This window comes from Belonocnema kinseyi, chromosome 3 (assembly GCF_010883055.1).
Source record: "Belonocnema kinseyi isolate 2016_QV_RU_SX_M_011 chromosome 3, B_treatae_v1, whole genome shotgun sequence".
Lineage (NCBI taxonomy): Eukaryota > Metazoa > Arthropoda > Insecta > Hymenoptera > Cynipidae > Belonocnema > Belonocnema kinseyi.
The window spans coordinates 67,519,611-67,536,921 of record NC_046659.1 but is presented as its reverse complement, the minus strand read 5'-3'; the positions used below and the strand labels follow the sequence as shown (position 1 = coordinate 67,536,921).

The following is a 17,311-nucleotide window of genomic DNA, read 5'->3' as shown; positions in this document are numbered from 1 at the left end:
GAAAATGAAGATAAATGCAACTTTGTTAATTTATACCTAAAGTTGCAAAAACTAATTTGTCGCTTATTGTTATATGTTTTGATGCTCCTTTTGATAAACTAAGGAAGCACATATTTTAAATTTTCGAACAACTTTGTTTCCACAGATCCTGTAACTTGAGCCATTTCTACATAAAATTCGTAAAAATTCGCTTACACAGGATCCTTAAATAATAGATATTGAAACTAAAAATTTGTGTTTGGGTAAAGTTTATGGAAAGAAATTAACCTTAGACGGAAAAAAGTAAGAAAGACCAATTTTAGTCGAAATATCTCAAGACTTAGCGAAATATGTACTTTCGTTAATTTTGTCTTAAAGATGCAAACAATAAGGTTTCTTTTTAATAAACTATAGAAACACGTACATTTTTTCAAGTTTCAAACACATTTTTGTTCTATTTTATATATATCTTGTCTGAAAATGTCTAATGTTTCGGGATACCTAAAAAATAAGAAACAAATTGGTTGAAGCTTAAAAATATATACGCACCCTAAGTTTATTAAAAAGAATATTCAAAAATGAAATAACAAAATGTGTCGTTATTTTTTAAAATATTATATATATTTCGACGGGAAAAAGTTTGTGTTGTCTTTTTCCTGGTTATTTGCTTCCATCAACTTTACAAAGACAACATTATTTAAAAAATTGGTTCCCATACACAAAAAATGAAAAAAATTGAATATTTTCCATTGACTTATTCTATGGCAAAAAATGTCAATGCTGGTACCAATGAATCTAATAATTTTGAGCTTTGTTCGGCCCATCCTAATACACATTTTGGAACAAATTAAATGTTTTTTGCACATTTTCAAACGTTCTTATATTGAATGAGTTACTTTTTTTTTACATTTCTAATTTTGTGTTATTTTTCTCTAGCAAAAACTATACATATAAAAAAATTGACCATTTTTTTGAGCAAATAGGAATTTTTTCAAAATTTTGAATCTTTTAATCCAAAACTATAAGAAGACATTAAACGATTACATTTTTTTTTTCACTTTTTTTGTGAGCCAACCTATTTTTTTTTCTTTTAGTTAAAACGATTCGATTAATTTGAGTCATTTTTATTTCGCCCTATTGTACAGTAGATTTCAAGAGTGATATCAAGCCCTTATTTTTCTTTTCTTTTTTTTAATGTCGTGCGCCTAATGTGATTTTTAAAAGTTTTCTAGTCGATCCGTGGCCTGATATTTTCTTTAAAAATGTTTAGGATTGCCTAAATATTATTATTAAATGTTCAATTTTTATTGCTAATTTAACTGTGTTTTGCTTCTGTGAAAGCTTAATTTTGGATATTTTAGTTACCAACTTTTATAAGAGACTGTATATTCTTTATGTTTATTGATTTTTAAAAATTATTTTAGAAGAATTTGCTTCTCACTGTGTATGTATTCGCTTGTATGCCTTGACTTGCTAATTGGTGATTTTTGTTTGACTTTTTCGTTCGCAGCCATTGATGTGCAAGTAGCCTATTTGTTAGGGACAAGTGATATTTATTCTAATAAGTCTTCCGATAAAGTGTGCCAAGCTGTGGACTCGATGACAAGAGTCATAAAGAGCAATTCTAGCCAGAGAAATAAATTCACGGAGGGTTTAGACTTTGCGAGTATTGTGGATTGGACCAGCGAACTGAGGCCGAGTATGAAAAAGTTACGTCAGGCCATGGACGGACTTTTAAAAACTGCCAGACTCACACATTCAGTTTTTAGAGTTCAAGAAGATGCTAAACTCGCACAAAGGGTGTGCAATGTTAGATATAGAAGGGATGTGTGCTTTAGTCAAGCGGTGAGTACATAAGTTTATGGATTAAGAATATAGAATGTACAGTTTCATATTTTGTTTCTCTCATTTCTTAAAAATTTTCTCTAAATATCTTTATCCTGCTTAACCCTTTAACTGCACACATCTAAATACACCTTCAGATGTTTTTGGCAAAAAAAAAATAATGAGTTGTGCTGAAACAATGCAGAATAGGAAAAAAATATCTCCAAAGCCTCAGTGATAATTTAAGTAATTGAAAAAAAATACTTGAAAAAAAACGTAAACAATAGGAGAAAAATCGTAAAGCTCCTTGGGTATCTGACACCCAGTGTGCAGTTTAAGGGTTCATTTGAGTTTAAATTTCGCGGGCACTTATGTAAGTTCGCTAGCGCCTCCTATGAGTGGTAAACTATCTCATTCAAAAGATTTTATAAAGTTTTCAAAAGATGTCCGAAGATTTCAAAAAATCTCACGAAGATTTTGAAGTTTTTTAAAACTTTTTACAGATTTCAAAAGCTTTTACAAAAATGTCACAGATTGTAAAAGATTTCAGAAAATTTCGCAAAGGCTTGTACAGCAGATTTTAAAAGTGATCAATAGGGTGGTCCAAAAATACACTGGAAATTTTTTCTCGAATTTTCATGCTCATTCCTTCCTTGTTTGAATCCACACAAAAATCAAGGCTTATATAAACAAAATTATATACAGAGGTTCGCTAGCCCCATGAAGTTTAACACGTATTTCCCATAAGAAAAAAAATGTTATTTTTTATTTTGCACAGAATCGTCAATCGAGTTGACTCTCGCTTTCTTTTTAATTTCGCCACTGTAATGTTTCTTTGTGTATAAATCGATTCTAATGCATATATTACTTTCTACTGATAATTAGTTCCTTAAATAATTTATTATTGTTTACATCAATTATCTATCAGAACAGAGGTCAAAAAGAAAAGAACAAAAAGTCGCGGTTTTACTCGGATTTTTTCATCTGTTCAGTCAAACTGAACAAATAATCAAAGTTAACGAAATTAATAGTTTAAACAATTTCTTATTATTACATAATACATATAACATAATTATTTTAGAATAATGCTATAAAGTTGCAGTTTTTTTCTGAAATTTTCCATTTTTTGTCCAATTTCTAATTAAAGTGAGGTAATAATTAATTCAAGTTAAAAAACTTTTTTTAACAGTGTATTATTGTTTAGAACTATCTTCTCTTAGAATAATGCTAAAAATTTTAGGTTTTTTTCTGAAATTTTCAACTACTTTGGTTTTTAAATTTGCAGAACCTCTAAATATAATTTTTTTAAAGGAACACATGTTTGTAGGTTCAAACAAATTTGGTTGGATAAGCATGAAAATTTGAAATAAAAGAATGGAACATCCTAGTGATCAACTTCTCGATATAAATAAAGATTTTATGAATAGAAATTTTTTTATTAGCTAACGGCGCTGGTTTCCGGGCTTATGGCTAAACTTTGGTGCCAAAGGCCTGATCCTATGTTTTTGCTGATTTTAACAACTCTTGGTCCTCTCGTTTCGTTTGAGGGATTATTGAGTTATTATGGAGAGGAAATCGATATGTGGGGCGATATGGCAGTTGCAGTTGAAGACATGCACACGGTTACGTTCACTTTTACGAGATGCGGGATTCATCCTAGGTAAAGTCATAAACTACTGACAGAAAAATACAAATTTTTTATGAAAAATATCGCATGTTTTTTAAATATTTTAGTTCAGGGTTTCTACTCACTTGGAAAACCTGGAACTGTCAGAGAATTTTTATAAACCTGGAAATGTCAGGGAATTTTTTTTTTTTTTGACGTGCTGAATTTTTAAAAATCTTAATATAAAATTAAATAACAATCTTTTTTCATTTGTAAAAATAGCTTTATATTATTGTATTTACAAATTATGCTTTCAATTCGTTTCCTTGGTTGGAAATTAATTTGTCAAACTATTAATTTCTTGACTTTATTTCTGTATGAAAAGGTCTTTATTGAAAATTCAACTGTTCCAATTACAAATTAATTAACTTAGTTGAAGATTTATCATTTTAATTTAAAGATAATAACTTTAGTTGAAATTTTAACGAATTTGTAGAAACATTGTTTGTTATAGGCTCAAAATTAATTTTTTGTTTATAATTTAATTATTCTAAATTTTGATAAAATTTTTCTTTTTTAGTTGAAAATTTATATATTACTTTGAAGCTGTGTCTTTTTTATTGGAAAATTAATCTTCCTTGTTGAAAATTCAACTTTTTTAGTTGAAAATTTATCATTTTAATTTAAAAGTCATGACTGATTTAAAATTTAACTATTTTGTTGAGAATGTGTCTTTTTTCTTGCAAACCTTGTTTGTTTTTGGTTTAAAATTAATTTTTTAATTGATAGTTGAATTATTTTATATTTGGCTAAAAATTTTTCTATTTAAGCTGAAAATTCATATATTTCGTGGAAAATGTATCTTGTTTGTTAGAAAATTAATCTTCTTTGTTGGAAATTCATATTTCTGGTTGCAAATTCAACTGATTCAATTGAAAATTTATCATTTTAATTTAAAAGTCCTAACTCTGGTTGAAAATTTAACTATTTTTTAGAAGCCTTGTTTGTTTTTTGCTAAAAATTTTTCGTTTTTTATATCGACTCGGTTAAAAATTCATTATTTCATTTGAAAATTTCTTACTTTGGTGGAAACTTTAACTATTTTGTGGAAATCTTATTTTTCTTTGATTGAAAAGGAATTGTTTGGTTAAAAATTTAACTTTTCCATATTTGGTTAAAAACTTATCTTCTTACAGATTCATAATTTTAATTAGTAGTTGATCTTTTTCTTTAAAAATTCAACTAGACCAAGTAATGGTTCATCATTTTACTTGAAAATGCATCTTTTTAGTCTAAAATTCGACTACATGTTTTAATCTTAAACTTTTTTGTTTAAAAAATCATTTTTTGTTGTTGTAAATTCAACTATTACAGTTAACCTTCCATCATATTAGTTCAAAATTCGCCTTTTTGTTTGAAAATTAATCTCTTTTGTTGACAAATATATTTTTTAAACTAAAACTTGATCTATTCATTGTTTGATCGAAAATTTATTTGCTCCAGTTGAAAATTGATCTATTTTGTTGTAATTTCGTCTTTTTTCATCGAAAATTAATCGCTTTTATTGAAAATTCTACTATTGCAGTGAAAGATTAATAATTTTAGTTAAGATTACATCTTTTTTGTATAAATTCAAATTTTTCAATTAAAGATTAATTGTTTTATTTAAAAATTAATTTCGTGTTCACTTCAAATTTAACTGTTCCGTTTTTGATTGAGAATTAATTTATTTTAGTAGAAAATTCAACTATTTGGTTGATAATTATTCTTGGAAAAATCTTGAGGTACCTGGAAAAAATCTAGAAATGTCAGGTAATTTTTTTTCTGGATTTGAGTAGGTAACCTGTGATTTAACCGGGAAATTTGTTTAATTTGATCTTTCAAGTTGAAAAGATTCAAATGTCTTGTTTTAAATACTCAATTTTTTTCAGAATGGACAGAAAACCGAAAACTTCATCACAATTACCAATACCGCGAGTAGTTGGATCTCGCACAGCACTGACAGTTTTACTTCCAGTTCCTGATGCAATATATTCTTTGCTTCCACTAGTTCCTTCTTCCCGCCAAAGTCTCTCTTTCAATGTGACGCCAGTCTTTTTTAATATTGGTATTAATGAAATGGCATCCCTAGCAGAAAGTCTTGGAACTACAAAACCACAAGAAAAGAGTAACGTTGATAATTTTGATAGACTCAACGAGTACTATCTTCGTTTTAAGAAGCTGAGCTTGCCCACGGAGCCACCATCTACTAGAAGTACGTTTCTTATTTTCGTATTTTTACTTATTAGGTTTTTTATCTATTTTTTTGTGCAAAAGTATCTTAAAATATGTGTTCATTTTATTCAAACTATTTATTGCTGCTCGACGAAGCAATTTTAAAATCATTTGAGCTTCCAAATATTTCTTTCATGTTTTTTAAATGAATTCTTTGAAAAATTCATCGATAATTTTTCAGAATCTGCATTAATGTTCGGATTTCCGTAAATAAAGTTTTTGGGGGTATGGCGAATCCGAATTTGATACAAGAATTTCCAAATTCAAGTTAGTTAATCCAATATGACGAATTAAAAATCTAAAAATTTGTATTTTGAAAATTTTAAATAAAAATTTATTTAATCTTAAAGATTCATGAATACAAATTTATAAATGTTCTTAACAGTCTACAATTTCCAATTCGAAATCTTCCAAATTTAAGAAATTGTACATAAAAATCAGCAAAAGCATACAACTTTTCATTGTCAAACTTGAAGCATGTATAATTTTTAATTGTAAAATTTCAAATTGAAGTTCTACAATTTTGAATAATTAAAATCGAAAATGCTTGAATTTGAAAAATATGTTTGGGATTGCAAATTATTCAATCTTCACTCTATATTTTTAATTTTGGTAATTTTGAACGTTTTCTTTCATAGTTCAATTTTAGAGATTCAAAATTTAAAAATCTTTAGTTTGAAATATTTACAATTTAAAATTCTTTGAACATTTTTTTTTTAATATGTAGTTCTATTTATAATACTTGCAATGGGAAAATCTTCAATTTTGAATATTTGCAATTGACGATCTTTAACATTGAAATTTTTATAATATAAAATGATACAATTTTTAATGTATTTTATGGAGTAGATCCATTTTAAAGACTTAACACTTTAAAAATATTCTATTTTAAAGGTGTATAATTAAACATTCTTAAATTTTGTTAAGTTTTCACTTTTCAGTTCTAAATCTTCTAAACTGAAGAACTTGCAAAGTTGAATCGTCAAAATTAAGATTGTTTAATTATTGCAAAGCTTAAAAGATGCATAATTTTTAATTGTAAATTTTCAAAGATAAAAAGCTGAAGGTCTTCAATTGTAAAGATTTACCATTTAAATTTCGATAAAATTCTTTGATACTCAAGATTTTAAATTGACGACTTTTCATTATGCAATTTGTATAATAGAAAATTATGCAAGTTTTAATGTATTTTTTGGAATAGTTCAACTTTGAAGATTTAAAATTTACTAATACTCAATTCTAAATCTTAAAAATTACAGAATCTTCAATTGAAAAACTTAAAGTTTACATAATTTCTTATTGAAAATGTTCAAGTCTTCATTTGTAAAGATTTATGATTTTAAGTTCTACAATTTTGATGAGTTACAATGAAAAAATCTTGAATTTCGAAGCACATGTAAAATTGCAAATTATTCCATTTTGATCATTCATATTTTGAAGATATGAATTTTTGAACATTTTATCTTTTATTATTTCGATTTTGAAAATTTGCAATTGAATGTTTCTATTCTAAATATTCTTAATTGATGGCACGTTAATTTTTTATTTGTATAATAGAAAGATATTTTAAAGATATTATATTTTTAATATTTTAAACAATCGAAAAATTCTTCAATTTTGAATATTTGCAATTGAAGACTTCAATATTTAATTTTCATATTAGACAGCGATGCATTTTTCAATGCGTTTCTTGGAATAGTTCAATTTTGAAGATTTACAATTTTTAAATATTCAGTTGTGAAAATATAAAATTGAAACTCATTCAATTTTAAAGATGTATAAATAAATATTCTTGGATTTTGTCAAGAGTCACGAATTTTTAATTGCAAAACTTAAAACTTGTAGAATCTTTTATTACAAATTTTCAAAATTAAAAAATCTCCAATTCTGTATTTGTAAAGTTTTGCGATTCGACCTTTTACCATTTTCAAGAGTTACATTTAAAAATTCTTGAATTGCCCAAGAATATGTGAAATTTAAAATGAATTATTTTTGAAGATTTATATTTTTAAATTTCAATTGTGAACCAGAATATGAAAAGAAAATTAGAACATCTAACACCAATTTGTAAACATTTTTTCTTCTCAAAGTCGGTAGAATTTGTGTCGCCCAATTTCCTCTAAAAAGGTAACATTATTTCATCGGTGAAAAAGTCTGTTACTTGAAGTTTAGAATATGGCTGATTTGAAATGTATTGGATCACTACAGAAAGTTTCTATGGTCCCAAATTTTGGAATTACACTTTTTGTACTTTAAAAAAAAAAATAGGACCATATAAACGTTCCCTAGTTCCTTTTATTTAATTTTCTAAATTTTCTATTCATTAGATTCTAAAGACTCGGGATTCTGATTCTTTTTTTAAAATGTTTCTTTATTAATTTTTCAGTGGGTACTCGTTCGCCCCTGAACCAAACACTGGCAGACATGATGGCAAATTTGAAAACTTGCGTTCAGACAAAAGTGAACAAAAACGTGAATGTTTTGCAACTGTCTTCCCAAATTTGTCGCCGAATGCGAGGCTTAAGATTTACTAGCTGTAAAAGTGCCAAAGATCGTACTGGAATGTCGATCACTTTAGAACAGGTCAATATTCTCGCGGCTGAATATCATCTCGCAGAACACGAATTTATCAGGGCACTTGAGTGCATGCGCAGGTGAATATTTAATGTTTATTAACATTATTTTGTCACTTTAATTGAGAATGGGGGCGTTTACCACTCACTAGAATGCGCGATCTGTTAGGGTTAGAGTTCTGCGAAAATTTAAATTTAATAAATTAAAAGTAGCTTTTATAAACAAAAATATTAATTTTCAAGCAAAAGAGACGAATATTCAATAAAATACATGAATTTTCATCCAACTGGTTCATTTTATAACTAAAATAGGCGCATTTTTAACCAAAAACGGACGAGTTACATTTTTTCAGTTAATCAATTTTTAACAAAAAAAAAACAACTTTCCATTCAAATAGTTTTTTGAAACCAAAGAGATGATTTGAAAGCTTTCAATAAAAAAATCTGTAAACAATGTTATATTTGTGAAATTCAGAACTATGCAAAAAAAACTGACTGTACTTGAAATATAACATTTTTTTTCTTTTCAAACCGAATAACTGACACTTTGACTCTATTTTACAAATGAACTATAAAATTTAATTAATAATTTGTATAAAAAAAGCTATTTTTCATTTAATTAATTTAAATTTGTGCAGAATACAAACTTAAGCAGATCGCGCACTCTGCTGAGTGGTAAACTCCCCCATTGATTCAAAATTGGACACAAATTTGTTTAAATAATTCAAGAATTATTTAATGGTCAGCAGGATGGATCGATAAACAAATGTTCTAAATTTATAACGCACTAAAAAGTTTTCTTCTGAGTACCTCATGAGATGTATACAATTTGAAATCAATCGATTAATCTCCCACATGGGCGAAGTCGAAATAGATACAAAAAATTTTTGATCGTAGTTTTGAAAAAATCGTAAATGTTATTTTTATTTATAAATCTGCACAATATGTCTAATTTTTACAATTATTTGAGTTTTTCAAAAGTTTATATAAGAGAAATTTAATTTTGTATGGAAACCTGAAAATGAAAATAAAATCTATAAACCCTAAAAATTATAAATAATTTTTGTTCTATACTGAAAAAAAGTTATATTTGGACTCGCCTATCCGCAAAATATTAATCGATTCATTTGAAATTTTATACACGTTATAAGAGACCCAAATGGAAACTTTAGTTCTAAGGCATTTTTGAATTTATAAAATGGTTTTCTTTTGATCACATATTACAATATTTTTAATGTTTTAATTTCAATATTATATTTTAATTTATAAATGAATATTTTAATTTATCTTTTCTGTTAAATACGTCTGAAATAATATAATGTCAAGTTCGATTATTAAGAAGTGAACAAATACATATTTCAATCGTACTCTTTCAAAGAATAATTTCCAAGTAAGATTCTTAATTTTTGATACATTTGAATCTGAATATCGTAGAAAAATGTAATGATATATCAAATTGAAAGATTTAAAAGAACTATAAAATATTGCGTTCGAAGCCTTCTAAATTAAATGACCTTAGAAATAAACAATTTAAAAATAAATATTTCCAAATTCAACAATATTTCAATCTGAAGAACTTCAAGAAAAAATGCCAAATAAAATCATTAATATTTTATTAATGTACAAGATTTCAAATTTTTTGTCGTTTAAAATATTTCAAACCAGAAATCCTTTTCAATTAATAAGAATTCAAATATAGAATATTCCAGTTCGGAAAAAAAATATAGTGAAAAATAAATGGAATTTAAATAAAAGTTAAATTAAATTTAAAAGTTAATTCAGACGTAGATCAATCCTTTCAGTGATTAATAATTATAATGAAGATATGGGCGTCAGTAAAATTGGAAGCTAATTTGTTTTAAGACTATTCAAAGTATGTAGAAATTCATGGGATTTAAAAGAACTTCAAAATTAATTTCATGAATTTTATTGGAATTAATGAAGTAGAAATTAATTGTCAAATATTTTTTTATCGTTTTACATATTTCAAATCAAAGTTCAATTAGTTTCATTTTATGCCATAATTACTTATTAATAATACTTTTTTTTCTACCAAAAGTCTACAATTTTTCTAAAGTGGAATTGTCAGCATGAGATTTACAATTTTTTTTTAATTAAATTACAAAGGACTTGCAAAAGACTCCGAATTGAAGAATCTGAACTTTGTGGCAATTCTGGAATAAGAAATTGAATTAAGAAGTTTTATACAAAATTTCATCAAATTATAATCAAATTTCAAAATAGAGCACCTACAAAGAATGTTTATAACTGAAATAATTAAGTCTTGTATGTATTCAAAATACCTACACAATATGTAAAAGTAGAAAATTAATTTTATGGAAATATTTGTTTTAAAATATTTTAGATATTTTTAAAGATGCCAAGGAATTTTTTATAATTTTGAATAATTTTCAGGGATTTTTAGGATTTTAGGGTATTTTAAAAACTTATAGTCATTTCAAAAGTTTTTTATTTGAAATATCTTAAATAATTAAAAAAATCCAAGGGTATATTAATTAATTTCATTGATTTGAAGGGATTTCAAATCATTTGAAACATTTTAGGATACATGAAGCATTTTCTAGAATTTGAGACAATATGAAACGATTTTACAGGGCCTATAAGATTTTAAGACATTTAAAAAGATTTCACGTTGTTTTACAAGAAGTAAGATATTTTGTTGAATTTCAAAGATTTGTAAAATTTAAAAATTAGCTTTTGGAATTATTTTGATTTTTTTTTAAAGTTCAATTGATAAAATTATTAAAAGATTTGGAATACTTTAAGGTATTTTTTTATAATTCTTTGACATTTTCAAGAACTTTGATAAATTGCAAGGCATTTCAAAAGATTTTTAAGGATTTGAAGTATTGTAGGAGATTTAAAAAAATCCCTAGAATTTTTTTATTTATCTCAATAGTTTTGGAGGGATTTTAAAGAATGAAATATTTTAGGGTATTTTAAAAGATTCCAAGGCATTTTCAAGAGATTTAAACAATTTAAAGTGTTTTAATCATTTTAAAGGATTATTAACAATTATTTCCAATTCATTTGAAGTATTTTGAATTGTTTTGTAGTCATTAGTCACTTTTTTGTTTATAAATTACTAGAGTTTCAAAGATTCTAAAAGATTTTCGAATATTTTTTTTTTGTAATTAAATTGGAATTAGCCCTGAATTTGTACTAATTTAGTACCTTTAATTCTTCTGAATTTCTCTAAATTCGCTCAAATTTGATTGAAATCAATGTTTTTTTTAATTTTTAGATTATTTGCAATTTATTGGAATTCTTTTTTGGTTCTAAATTAGTAGGGTTTCAAAGATTTGAGGGGATTTTAAATTATTTTTTGGAATTAAACTTAAATTCTTGTTAATTTACTTTACATTATTTTTAATTCTTTGGAATTCTATTTAATTTTTTAATTTACTTAAATTCTTCTACATTTAAACAATTCTATTACATTATATGGATTTTAAAGTTTTTATTTAATTAATTCTAAATCCTATATATCTCAACTTGAATTTTTATGCATTTCTTTCAATTCTTTTGAATTCCCTTGTATTTTTCTAAGCTCATTTCAAATTTACTGAATTAAATGAATTTTGTTCATATTTTAAAATTCTGTTTAATTCATTTGATTTTTTTCTAATTCACCTTAATTTTTTATGAACTTCATCGAATTCTTCTCGGTTAATTTAAATTTCTCTAAATTCATTCTAGTTTTACGGAAATCAATAGAATTTGTTTTATTTTCAAAATGTCTAATTTATTTGAATTAGTTTTAATCTGACTTGAATTTCTTTGAAGTCTCATGAATTTATCCCGAATCTGTCATACTTTGAGCGCAAAGAAAGTACCCTATGAGCGTAACAAAAAGTACTGTTCGGTCCCTACTTTTTATCCTATAAGGATTCTGAGTGCAATGATTTTAAATTTACCAAGCATATACAAAAAAAATATTTCTAGTGAGGGATGTCGAAGAGAAAACACCTGGAAGAATATTGGCGTAAGAAAATACGCATTCAACAGTCTACAGATCCTCACTCTTCCGAAACTTTATCGTCCTCCAACCGGAACTTACGGTTCGGCACAAACTTGAACGAAAAAAATTGTTGCCTATTTGTACAAATTAGTAATATATACCTTCCCAGAAAACAAAGTAGGTCGAATTGACTTGGAAAGTAGCAGATCAGTCTCAAGGTGCTAAAACTCTGTTAATTGTCTATTTTTCTTAACCATCGATTGTAGTTTGTTAAAACCTTTAATGTAAAAAAAATGTACAGTGCCATTCTTTCAAATCCGAAAGCGTTGATTGCAGTTTTTTTCTGCAATTGAAACGAATTTTGTAGAATTTAGAGAAAACTTTATTTTTAGCTATGTAAATATCAATATGTTGAAAGACTTGTAAAATTATTTTGGTCTCTTATACGTAACTTCTATTCTGTCTATTATTTATTCAAGTTGCGCTTCTTTCTTTAATGTTTAGTTTAAATGCTCTCATTATTAATTTAGGTATTCTTAACCAATTTTTACCGATACTTTGGTTTAAAGGCCTTTAAACGGTTGGCTAGAAAAGTCGGGACCGATATTTTCATCCAATTTTTGCAGCAGCCTTAGAGCCATGTTTTACTTACCCGATTCCTACCTTACCGACATTTGTTCTGCAACAAGTCAAAAAATTACCTCCCCTCAAATTGAAATATCAATTTCAAAGTTTGGGAAATTAAATAAAAGACACTAAGTAACGTTTGTATGGTTCTCAATTCCCCGAAACAGAAAGAAAAGGTATAGCAAAATTTTCCAGAATGTAATTTGTGTAGTTCTAGAAGTTTAGTTTGCGAAAAAAATGTCGGTAACGTAGAAATCGGATAAGTATATTAAATGGCCTCAAGATTAGAATTTGTAAAATGTAGGAGTTTTGAGATTAAATTGGACCACATTAATACTCACTTCAATATAAAATATACTAATGTAAAAGTTTCTAGAGGATTTGAAAACAGTGTAACATTATCGGCACCGAAAAAATTTAGTCGGAATATTCTAGATTATCAACTTTAATGTATCTTTACACTAAAAAATAGGGCGCCTCATTTTATCCAAACTTTGATGCTTTCCATTTTAATAAAAGTGGCTAATTAAAGAAAAAAAATTATTGTAATTATAGACGGAAATGTTGGTACTTAATTTGATGTATGAAATTATAAATAGAAGTAAATAAAAATGCAATTAAACGAAAGCGCCAGCTTGGATAAAAGAGAAGTCTTACTGCACAATAAATTTTTTTATTTGAAAGTAATCGTGTAAAAGGGATTCTTGACCGAAATTGTACCTCCCGTAATTAAGAAAAAAATAGGTTAAATCATCCTGCGCAAATAAATCGTAAAACTGCCATGTTAATTACACTTTCTGAAAAATAAATGTTTACAATTGAATTATTTATGCACGTTATTTTTATTCTTCATGCGATTGTGATGATAAATTAAATAAAAACGGAATCATTTTTTTTTATTTAAGGTATTGAAAATGCCGTGGCTACGTGTACTGAAATTACGGTACATATTATCGGATTATTTCGGTACAAGTAGAAATTTCCATTGAAAAAAATGAGAAAAGCTACATGTTATTTAATTTGTCAAAATATATTTAAAGTAAGTTAAAGAACCAAAATTAAGTATTATATTTAGACTGTGAAGGATCTTAACTCCTGTGGATGTTCTACATTAATTAGAAGTAATATGGAATATTTACAGTCTTTTAGAATAAAGTATTAAAATTTATGATAAATTATATTCTAATCGTTATTTTTTACTTCGTCAGTTATCCTTTTTAAAATAAGAAGTAAAATTATTAAAAATATTACATTATATGTTTTATGTTAGTGATTTTCACTGGAAATTATTATTTTTAAAGAAGAATGTTTTGAAGAAGTGTCAAAATATCTCAAGAATACCACTTTTAAATCGACAGTTATATTTTCAATCAATTTAAACAGTTTTCGATTTTTTTGCATATCAAAATAACTCCCCTAAAATATTTTTGCAACCATTTTTTTAAAGTTATTAACAATCAAAGTGCTTAATCATTTTTTTTTTCAAAAATGGATTACTCGCGAACGGTTCATCGAAATTCAATAATTGAGTTATGAAAAAATTGTTTACGAAGTATGTTTTACGCTAAAAAATTGTTCGGTAGTAAAAAACATTTTTTTATTGTTTAATTAATCGTGTGTTTTAAACAATTGAAAATTAATTAAACTTCTCCGCCTGTGAAAGAATTCTTCCATGTTCCAATAGATTCTACAATCTCTTTTGAAAATTTTTGTGAAGAAAAAATTTTGTAGTAAAATTTTGTAGTAAATTTTAAAGTATTTTGCAGTAGTTCAAAAGTTTTGATTTTTTTTTTGTTACCGCGCTCCGACCCCCAGCGCTGGTCGAGCAACTTCGGACGCGCGCGGGTATCATATTGAGTACAATATGAAACGAATTTTCAATTAAAATGATAAATGTTCATTAAAAAAATGAATTTTTAATCAAGTGGTTCAACTTTCTACAAGTTATAGTCAATTTTTTAATCAAAAAGATGAATTTTCAACCAAATAGATCCATTATCAACTAAAAAAATCGATTTTTGACCAAAAATTGAATGGTTAAGTTTTCAATTAAAAATATTAATTTAAGAAAATAATAATATAATCAAAAAGTTCACTTTTCTACAAAATAGATGAATTTTTAACAAAAAGAATAAAACTACATTATAAAAAAATGATTTTTTAAAAATAATGTGGATCCACTTTCATCCAAGAAATAGGGGAATAATTGGAGAATAAATTATTTCGAAGAAAATTATTGCGTGTATCATATTGAGTACAATATGAAACGAATTTTTAACTAAAATGATAAATGTTCATAAAAAAATGAATTTTTAATCAAGTGGTTCAATTTTCTTCTACAAGGTATAGTCAATTTTTTAAGCAAAAAGAGGAATTTTCAACAAAATAGATCCATTATCAACTACAAAAATCGATTTTCAACCAAAAGTTGAATGGTTAAGTTTTCAGTTAAAAAGATTAATTTAGAAAAATAATAATGATATCAAAAGGGTTCACTTCTCCACAAAATAGATGAATTTTCAGTTAAAAGATTGAAGCATCATTTTAAAAAAATTAATTTTTTAATAAAATGTATCAACTTTAAGCCAAAAAATAGGGAAACAATTGGGTAATAAATTATTCTGAAAAAATTATTGTGGGTATCATATTAAGTACAATATGAAACGAACTTTAAACTGAAATGATAAATGTTAATAAAAAAATGCATTTTTAATCAAGTAGTTCAACTTTCTACCAGGTATAGTTATTTTTTGATCGAAAAAATGAATTTTCAACCAAGAAGATTAATTTTATACTAACAAAGAATAAGATGGTTTAATTTTTAATTAAGCATAGATACATTTTTAACCAAAGAAATGAATCTTCAACCAAAAATATTTTTTTCAAGAGAGTGGTTAAGTATTTAATTAAGTAGTTGAATTTTCAATAAAAACGTGAATTTCAAAAAAATGAATAGTCAAATTGTAATTAAAAGATTAGTTTTTAATAAAAAAAATAATTTTCCCAGCAAAAAGATGAATTTTTAACTGAACTAATGAAGCTTCAACAAAAAACTGAATTTTTAATAAAATGTTATAATCTTCAACAAAGTATAGTGAAATTTTCGACCAAGAAGGTTAATTTTCTACCAAAAAAGTATTTTCTTTTACAAATCGGTTCAAACATTCAACCTAGTAGTTGAATTTTAAACCAAAAAAGATGAAGTTTCAATAAAAAAATGTATTAGTTGGTAGTTAAAATAATGTAATTTTTAATTTAAATACCAACTACTACATTTTTTTATTGAAAATTCATCTTTTTTGGTTTACAATTCAACTACTAGATTGAATGTTTGAACCAATTTGTTAAAAAAATACTTTTTTTTTGTAGAAAATTCATCTTCTTGGTTGAAAATTTCACTATACTTTGTTGAAGATTAAACTATCACGTGGAAGAATTCTTTCACGGGCGGAGAAGTTAATTTAATTTTCAATTGTTTTAAGCAAACGATTATTTAAACAATAAAATTCTTTTTACTACCGAACAATCTTTTAGCATAACGCATACTTCGTAACAAAAATTTTCATAATTCAATTATTGAATTTCGATGAACCGTTCGCGAGTAATCCATTTTTGAAACAAAAGATCCAGAACTTTGATTGTTAATAACTTTTAAAAAAATAAAATGTTTGCAAAAATATTTTAAAGGAGTTATTTTGATATAAAAATGAATCGAAAACTGTATAAATTGATTGAAAATAGAACTATCGATTAAAAGTGGCAAACTTGAGAAATGTTAACCCAGAAGTTTTACTATTTACACAATTTTAGGTTGTCTTAGCCTTTTTACCTATTATTGGGATTTTAAAACAAAATTCAATAAACAAAACTCATCATAAAAATTCTTCATTTTAAACAAGTTTAGGTTTTTGTTAATTAGAGTTTTATGTTGGAAATTAGTTATTTGTAACAAAAATTGTTAAATTTCAAATAAAATTTACTATTATGAACAGTTTTAGATTACATTTACCTTTTTCACCGGCAAATTGGTATTTTGAAAACAAAATTATTATATTTGAAATGGATACAAGATTTTTGAATAAGTTTCGATTTTCTCTTATTTTCACATTTTTGTATAGAAAATTGGCATGTTCTGTAGTGTTAGCATAGAAATACCAATTTCTAAATAACTATTGTAACTACCTTACAATTTCTAAAATGCCAAATGAAAAATTATTAGATTTCAAAGAATATTTACAATTTTCAACAACTTTACGTTTTATGTTGGCGTATTTTTCACCTAAATTGACACTTGAAAAAAAAATTAGATTTAAATCTAACGAATGTTTTAAATAATAAAATTTATAGTTTCAAACAATTTCTAATTTTGATCATATTTTTCTTCAGAAATAAAAATTTGTATTCAAATATCAGTAATTGATTTCAAAGAAGGTTCACAATTTTATT

The 17,311-nt window shown here is 25.6% G+C and overlaps 1 protein-coding gene across 5 annotated transcripts in view; it reads left to right on the top strand.

The window, feature by feature from the left end:
• The window catches only part of LOC117168846 (inositol polyphosphate-4-phosphatase type I A), a 39,453-nt gene extending 25,765 nt beyond the window's left edge, over positions 1-13,688 (top strand). For 4 of the 5 annotated variants that reach the window (XM_033354707.1, XM_033354705.1, XM_033354704.1 and 1 more), the window contains 5 exons: positions 1,490-1,824; positions 3,246-3,463; positions 5,341-5,663; positions 8,070-8,337; positions 12,223-13,688. In XM_033354707.1, coding sequence (XP_033210598.1) covers positions 1,490-1,824; positions 3,246-3,463; positions 5,341-5,663; positions 8,070-8,337; positions 12,223-12,355 — 1,277 coding nt within the window. In that variant the 3' untranslated portion in view covers positions 12,356-13,688. The remainder of the gene's footprint in view (positions 1-1,489; positions 1,825-3,245; positions 3,464-5,340; positions 5,664-8,069; positions 8,338-12,222) is intronic. The other variant, XM_033354708.1, reaches the window with a different exon arrangement.
• Positions 13,689-17,311: the final 3,623 nt, after the last annotated feature.